This window comes from Aplysia californica, unplaced genomic scaffold, assembly GCF_000002075.1.
Source record: "Aplysia californica isolate F4 #8 unplaced genomic scaffold, AplCal3.0 scaffold00064, whole genome shotgun sequence".
NCBI classification, from domain to species: Eukaryota; Metazoa; Mollusca; class Gastropoda; order Aplysiida; family Aplysiidae; genus Aplysia; species Aplysia californica.
This window is the reverse complement of record NW_004797334.1, coordinates 733263-742077: the sequence shown is the minus strand read 5'-3', so window position 1 is coordinate 742077 and position 8815 is coordinate 733263. Positions and strand designations below refer to the sequence as shown.

The following is an 8815-nucleotide window of genomic DNA, read 5'->3' as shown; positions in this document are numbered from 1 at the left end:
CAGACAAGCAGTCATTAGCAAGGAAAAAAGATGTGATTTCAAATTGAGTAGAATTTGTGATTTATGTTTGGCGTTGTTTTCATCGATGTGCTTTCAAATTTTGATGCCCAAAGGTGTTGTTAGTTGTTGCCGGTGTTAAAAATTTCTTAAAAGAAAATGTCAGTGATGTCTTTTAATTACGAGGAATTATCTTTTTCCTCCTACACCCACCTCTCAGCTTATTCATTTCCATCATCATCATCGTAAAAAAAGAGAACCAAAGTAGAAAAAATTAGAAGTAAAAGAAAACTAGACAAAAATAAGGACTCTTCATAATTATCAACAGCACTAGCAGTAACAACAACAATAACAATAGTAATCACCGAAACAGGAGCAATATTATCATTATTATTATTATTATTATTATTATTATTATTATTATTATTATTATTATCATTATTATATTATTATTATTGTTATTATATTATTATTATTATTATCATTATTATTATTATCATTATTATTATTATTATTGTTGTTGTTATGTTATGTAAGGATCACAGGTGTGTTATAGCTACTTTTATTGTGTGTTTCAGAGATGGCTGTGCTCCCTGGAAAACGCACGTCACATCGCCTGTGTTCTGACAAACCGTCTGAATTGATCAGCAGTCGTCAAAAACAGATGTCTGTGGCAACAGCAATGCTCATTGTCTCAGCTTTACTTCATTCCTTCTGCCTGACACAGCCGAACTTGGTGTACACGTTGAATTTCATGGCAGAATTGCCGGTGGCATCGACAGAGATAGAGAGTAGTGGATCTTGTGATGAAGACATCAACGTCAGTGGTAAGAATAGAGACGTGTTGTATCGTCGTTATCGGTTTATTTCTTCACCTTTTTCTTCTTCTTCCTCGCACTAAGTCTTATACCCCGTATTTTTATTGTCCTCGACCTCATCGTTGTCCTCCGACTTCTCCTCCTCTCCTTTCTTCTTCTTCTCAACCTCCCCCTCCTCGTCGTTTTCGTCGTCTTCCACCTCCCCCTCTTAGGCGTCGTCATCCTCCCCCAACCTCTTCTCCTCCTCTTCGTCCTCTTGCTATTCCTTGTCCTCTTTGTCCTCGTCATCCTCCTCTTCGTCATCCTCATGCTTTTCATCCTCATCCTCCCCTCTTCTTCTCCTTCTCCTCCTTCACATCCTCGTTGTCCTGGTCCTCTCCCTCTTCTTCGTCCTCTTCCTCCGCCTCCTCTTCCGTTTCCCCTCCTTCTCCCCTCCTCCTCATCATCATTTTCATTATTGTTGGGTAGAAGAAAAATATGCATTATGAAAATATACTGTTATTGTAGACTTGGATGTGTTTTAGGCGTGTTAAGTGCAATTTAAAATATTTCCTATGTTTCGACATATTTCAGGTTTTATTAGAAACTTAGCTCAGGAATACAACAAACAAACAAAAACAACAACAACAACCACAACATCAACAACAATAACAATAATAACAACAACAACAAGAGCAACAATAGCAAAAACAAAACAACACTACGTTAACGATAAGATCAGTAGAAATGGTGCGTTTTACGAAGAAAAAAAAGTCGTAAAACTCGACGCTACCGTCATCCCCACACCAAAACCCCCCCCCCAAGAAAAAAAAATTAGTGTAAATTTCTAGCACAATTATAGTAACGTGCGTGTGGCTGAACAAAGCCTACGTAATAATATTATTTTTTTCGAACGACACTCACCCCACCCTTCCCTCGAGAAACAAAACAAAACAAAATAAAACAAAACAAAACAACCTTCTGAATTCCAAAACAATAACAACAATAACAACAACACAACAACAATCTAACAACAACAAATAAACCAGTATAATGCCTGTTGTTTAAATAGATCTATACTTTGTTCAGAACGTCTACCCTACGTAGACCAGCCAGCAACATACTTCGGTCTGTGGAAAGTTTGTACAACAATCCTTCACTCCAGGAACGGGCGAAGGCGGGTCAAGTGTCACCGGTTTAGTGATAACTATGCAGCAGATGACACTGGCAAGAACAACTCTATGTCCCAACTATTTTCCACCAAAGACTCAGGTAAAACATAAATAATATATTGCACTTATTGTATACGAGGTAGAGTTTCGCGAGTGATTTTAATTCGTGATTTGGGCGATTTTAAAAGAACATTCCAAGTCACAGTCGTTTGTAAAAATAATGCCAAAAGCGGCATGGCTATAATTTCATCATAAAAACCTGTTTGATTGGAACATTCGGTACTGGACAACTCTAAATGTGAATTCAAAACGTTTGCAAGAAACAAAATATTTGTAAATGGCGCGGTGAGGAAAACAATACCCCCAAAACACCCCAAAACAAAATATATGAATAGATAGATCAATAAATAAATGTTTAAAAACCCACAAAAAAGTACGTGTTGTGCAGAATAAAATAGTCCAAAATCTAGAAATATCCAGACCGGACTGCAGGTTTTAATCGCTCTACACTGTAATAGATCTTGACGGACCTTGTATCTTTCTGAAACACCCCTGGCTTCCTGCAAGCATATTATTTTAATGCAAGTTGTCATTACTTTTTATTAGCACTCCTGGAATCTTTCACCGTCGTTAGCGGGGTAAACATTTTTACCTGAATGAAACGATAAACATTAAAATTTGTTGGGTTGTTTTGTTTTTTGGGTAAAAAAAAAAAGTAAAAACTGAGAAGTCCAAAAGCGGAATCAGGCTTACTCTGCTCACCTCTCTACCTTCAGCAGCACAAAGCCTGCATCGACTATCAAGGCACCTCAGAAATAGCAGTTCACAAGAGAGTGACAATCATACAAAAGAAGTAGAGGAAAATATGATAATAGTAAGGATGAGGAAAGAAAAAGTTCCCCCTATGTTGTTCCGGCACAGTATGAGAATGACATTGATAAATCAGCCCATTGAAAAAAAATTATACTTACTTTACTTTTTTCTTCCGCTTGTACCCTGGGGTGTCGCGGGGAGACACAGGTGTCTGTCTGCAGCAAGTCGTGTGGCCTGTAGGAGGGACATCCCATGATCTTTAAGGGTGTCTGCCACAGATTCACTCCATCGTCGCCTTGGTCTTCCTCTGGCTCTCCATCCAGAATATTTAATGTTGTATGCTCTCAGAGCTGGATGGTTTGAGGGCATCCGCGTGAGGTGTCCGAACCACTTGACCTTTTGTTTTTCAATGTGTGGTAGGACTGGTGTTGCTCCCACGGTGTCCCTTATGACTTCATTTTAAATTTTGTCTCTTCTTGTTTTGTTGACCGCTCTTCTTAAGCATTTCATCTCGCATGTGACCAGTTTCCTCTCTAGGGCTTTTGTTAGAGTCCATGTCTGGCACTGATATGTGAGCGTTGGAAGGAAAATGGCGTTGATGAGCTTCGCCTTGGTGCTCATGGGGATATTGGGATGTTTCAGGAGAGGGCCCAGTTGGTAGCTGACTGCGTTGGCTCTCTGGCATCTAGTCTCTATCTCTCGATCTAATTTTCCATTTTCTGTGAAAATGCTGCCCAAGTATTTGAATTCTCTGCTTTGTTTTAGTTGGGATCCATTGATGTTGATATCCACTTTACCTGGTCTCCTGCTAATTGTCATGACTTCGGTCTTGCTTATACTGATCTTCCTGTCATATTTTTCGCAGCTCGCATTTAGTTGGTTTATATGCTCCTGTAGCTGAGTCTTGTTGTTAATCATTGCCAGGTCATCTGCAAACATGAGTTCGTTGAGTGCCTCTGGGTCTGGATTGGCCTCTTTTGTTATCTGGTCCATGTAGATCACGAAGAGCAGAGGGGAGAGATTGCAGCCCTGTCTCACTCCGGATGTTACTGGAAACCAGTCGGATGTTCCACTGGTAGTTCGGACAGCGCTTCTGCTGTTGGCATAGATAGCCCTGATGTTGTCTAGCAGTTGTCCCTTGATGTCGTACTGCTCTAAGATCGTCCATAGCTTGTTTCTATTTACTCGATCAAAGGCTTTTTCTTGATCCACAAATACGAGGTGGAGATCTTTGTCGTATTCCAAAGCCCTCTCACACAGTTGTCGGAGTGCGAAGATTGCATCAGTGCACCCTCTTCCTTTTCTAAAGCCAAATTGGGCGTCACTGAGAAGATGTTCGGTTTTTGCGCGAGTACGTCGCTCTAGGATTTTTGCATACATTTTCCCCACATGGCTGAGAAGAGATATGCCTCTATAGGTGTTGCAGTCTTTCTTGCTGCCCTTTTTCTTCCATATTGGCACCACTATCGCATTTTGCCAGTCTGCTGGCACTTTTCTTTCTTTCCATGCTTTTTGAAAGATGATTGTAAGCCAATGTATTCCGGTTTCGCCGCATGCAAGGATGGCTTCGGTTGTCATGCCATCGTCTCCAGCTGCCTTGTTCTTTGGACTAGTTTTCAATGCTTCTCTCACTTCACTCTCCAGGATGGTAGGTTCTGAGTGCTCAGGGTAGTTGGCGGGAATGGGCACTGTGTGTTTTGTGCCTGTACTCCTGATGGGTTTAGTAGTTCTTGAAAATATTCTTCCCATCTTTTTATTATTTCTTTCTCTTCGTGCAGAGCTTCTCCATTAGTATCGTTGATGACAGTGGTGGGTACATAGGATTCGTCTCTCGTTCTCATTGTCTTTACCTTCTTGTAGAACTCTCTTGGTGAGGTCTTGCAGGTTTCACTTAGTTTTTCGCCATACTGGGTCCATGACTTTTCTTTTGATGTTATAACGACTTTCTTACTGTGTCTTCTTGCAAGTCTATATTTAATGTAGTCCTCTTCGTTTTTTGACTTGACCCATACATTATACAGTCTCTTTTTTTCCTTGATAGCATCTTTAACTTCTTCGTTCCACCAGGCTGTTGTTTTTCTGTGTTTTCCTCTTGTTTTCTTGGTACCACAGACTTCTTTCATTGTGTCCAGGAGAGTTGTTTTGAAGGTATCCCAAGCTTTCTCTACAGTTAGTATTGTAGAGTTGATAGAGCCTAGTTTTTCATTTAACGTGCTTCTGATCTGAGCCTGCACCTGATCATCTCCAAGTTCATGCATATTTAGTCTCTCTTGCTGTCTTTTATGTTTTTTTTGGTTTTCTTTCTTTCTTGGTGGTCAACGTTGTGATGATTGGCCTGTGGTCTGTGTCCAGGCCTGCATTGGGGATGGCTCTTGAGTCTGTGATTGTGATCCGCATTCGTGTTCTCGTTAATATGAAGTCGATCTGTGATGAGACCATGATGTTGTTCCATCTGTACCAGGTGTAGATATGAGAGGCTCTGTGCTGGAAGAAGGTGTTGGTGATGAATAAGTCGTGCTCTGCACACAGTTCCAGTACATGGTTGCCGTTATAATTGCATGGTGTTCTGTGGTCACTGTGTGGACCCAGGTGTTTTGTCCACGGTGTTCTTCTCTCTCCGATTCTTCCGTTGAAGTCTCCCATTACATAAAGGTCTTCCTCGTCTGGGATGTTGCTAATTAAGTCCGAGAGTTGTTCGAAGAAAGAGTGTCCGTTTGTGTCTCCCTATGTTTTCTTGAGCATAAAAACATGTTAATACCCCCTCCCCCCTCTTTGGGAATGGCCTAAAAACACTTCTGAAGTCAGTAGCACTGTCCTGGGGGGGGGGGGGGTGCATTTATTATATAAAGTGCCTTTTACAATAGCCCGCCATACAGGGATTTGAATCTATGACCTCACTACTGTAAGTCCTGAAGAATAACTACTAGAATGCAGACGCCACAAACATATTAGATCTATGTTCCGTTAATTTGATATTCAGTGGTCACAGTAGATTTGCATAACAACAAATAAATATCCCCGAGCCTGATCGTGGTGATTCAGGACGATTTGACACCTTTTAACTCTTTGAAAACGAACATTTTACACACTTCACGACACGACGGTTTTAAGGTAGTTAAAAAAGAAGTTTTACTTTATTATTCATCCGATATTTCTAATAACATATTTTATTTAGGCTTTCTTTATTTGAAACGTAATTAAACAGGCAGGTAACAACGATTGTGTACGTAGGTTGATTCGAAATGTGTCTCAACATTGCCTTTAGTCCTCTGCTGATGAAACACATGTGCCCATTACGTCGTCAAAGAATTAACAGGAGATGGGCGGCTGTTTCAACAAAGTCCAGGGTGGACTTGAATCAATGCATAAATATTGTAAACTTCTAGCACAATTATAGTAACGTGCGTGTGGCTGAACAGAGCCTGCGTAATAATATTATTTTTTTGCAAGAGTGAAACAGTAGGCTTAAGTGTGTGTTTGTGTGTGTGTCTGTGTGTGCGTGTGTGTGTGTGTGTGTGTGTGTGTGTGTGTGTGTGTGTGTGTGTGTGTTTGTGTGTTTGTGTGTGTGCGTATGTGTGTTTGTGTGAAATGAATTAAAATGAATTAAAATGAATTGAAATGAATTCTGTATAAATTATCATTACTAAAAAAGAATTATTTCCATTTTATAACGTTACATTTAGCAGTGACTGCACGAAGCAAAATAAATAATATTCACTTTTTAAAAAAATCGCCAACAGGCAACTTTGTAATTCTGACTAAATTCAACTTACTTTTTCCGTCGTCGAAGGGAGACAGGGAAATGTTTTTCTCTTGTTTGTTGCGTCGCCCGTTGCATGGCGATGTAGTTCCTGACTAAAAGCATTTTTCTTTGACATCCTCCTCCTCATGTTTTTCCTTTTCTGTGCCTGCCCCTTCCTATGTTTCTATCTGATATCTGGTTTTGTGCCCTCTCTGCTATACTGTCTGGTGGTAGTCTTAACATATGTCCAAACCATTTGACTTTCTGTAATTCAGACACCTTTATTAGATTTTAATACTGTGTTCTTATCTTTTTTTTCTCCATCTCGTGCCCCATCAGAGATATTATACTGCTGTCAGCTAATTTACATCGCATCGCTGGTCTTCACACTGCAGACTCTCGTCTTTTCGTCTCATCTGGACAAAGAGCTCAAACGGGTTTCTTGCTTATTCACAACCTTGCGTTTTCGTTACACCGTTGTGATTGGATGTGCTGTTTCAGGTGAGTGGCATAACAATATATTATAGTAGATCTACATAACAATGAACCCCATCTTTGCACGTTTGTTTTCATTACTATGGGAAATATGTGCTAGGTTGGTTAAAAAAATATCATGTAAGTATTGTTTACGCGCGACAATCCAGATCATAAAAGGCAGACTTTTTTTTTGTTTAACAAATACAACGGTCCAGCAGAAAGACCGCGTTGCTAAATTTAGACTTTAAAAAATTCCAAAATTCTCCTCACACGAGAATGAGACTCGGGTCTTCTACGTGCAACTGTTAAACGCATAACCGCTACACCGCTTCCATTACGTGGGAACATCAATTCTATAGTCTATCTCCATTTTTCTGCAGGGTACTGTATCTCATTCAGAGTGAGTGGGCCCTGGCAGGCAGGGTCGGAGGAGGTCTCATATAGATAAATAGATAGATAGGTAGATGATAGATAGATAGATAGATAGATAGATAGATAGATAGATAGATAGATAGATAGATAGATAGATAGATAGATAGAGAGACCCCGAACAACGAAAACCCCCCAAAGCAAATCAAAAGCGATTCTTTATTATTCTCTTATCCCCAGGAGTGACCATGCTTTCTGGACAGATAATGTTCCTGTCCTTAAAGCTATCAGACATCGTCCAGGACCAAAGTTCTGCCCTAGCTTTGAGCTTGTTGTCCCCAGCTAGAAGTGTTCTCAACAACAGCTACGTCAGGAATTATCTGCTGGGGAGCGTTTCTGACCGTTGCTACGTAATGGGACATTTTTTCTGGGTAGACGTATTTGCTACTTGTCTTATTTTTATTTCAGGGCTGTATACATGGTATACCAAAACTGACACAGAGACGGTATCGTAAAAAGAGTAAGTAAGAAAAAAATGACTTTAGCTCTCTGATGCTGGTACATCATTATCACCAATAAATGTCTTATTTTGATAAAAATCTGGTGGCTGTGGCACCCAATGCGTCTCTTTTAGTTGAGCCCCCTCCTCCCCCATGAATGAGTTGTTGTCCATGTCGTTGTTTGTTCAAGTTACTTACAAATCTTTATGGGACTTAGAAATGCGAAAAGAGACAGGAGGACCAGTAAAATTTCTGTGATGATTATACATGGGCATTATTATTGCCTGACAGCAAATTATACGAGGGAGAAGTCGAATTGGTTACTGCAAATAATTTTGTGTTCGCATCTCCATAAAATAATGCCATGTACCTGTACGACGTTGAGAAATTCCATCCACATAAAGTGCCAGATCTCAAGCAAATATTGGCAAAATGTGTTCCTCTGTTTTTTCATTTGAATGCTCAAAAAATTCAATGATGAAAATGATAACAATAGTAGTAATAACACCGTTACATATTAAAATGATAATGAAAATAATATTGATCTAGATAATGATAGTTGCATATTAATCGTCGTTTTAATAACATCAATAATCATGAAAATAGTTTCAGTAGAGGTTTTACGGCGCACGCAACTGCATACGGTCATATGAGCGCCAAGGGGTGGATGTCAACAGAGAAGTCCTTGCAGGGAATCAGATTTACTCTGATCACCTCTCTAGCTTCAACAGCACAAAGTCTGCTTCGACTATATAGCCACCCAGGGAATAGCGGGTCAATAGAATGTGACAAACATACAAAAGAAGTAGAGGAAAAAGACGATAGTAAGGATTAGGAAAGAAAAAGCAGCAGTTCCCTGTTGTAGTTATGAGCATGACATTGTAAGACCAGCCCATTTACAATTCTATTGTGCACAAGAATGAAAAATGTCCCCCCCCCCTCCCTTTA

The 8815-nt window shown here is 39.9% G+C and overlaps 1 protein-coding gene across 1 annotated transcript; it reads left to right on the top strand.

Moving 5' to 3' along the window:
* Positions 1 to 581: 581 nt before the first annotated feature.
* LOC101863417 lies at positions 582 to 7966 on the top strand. Its single transcript, XM_005093456.3, has 4 exons — positions 582 to 824; positions 1884 to 2066; positions 6861 to 7022; positions 7608 to 7966. Exons 1-4 carry the CDS (start codon positions 662 to 664, stop codon positions 7880 to 7882), a joined length of 783 nt encoding a protein of 260 aa, XP_005093513.2. The 5' UTR covers positions 582 to 661; the 3' UTR covers positions 7883 to 7966.
* Positions 7967 to 8815: the final 849 nt, after the last annotated feature.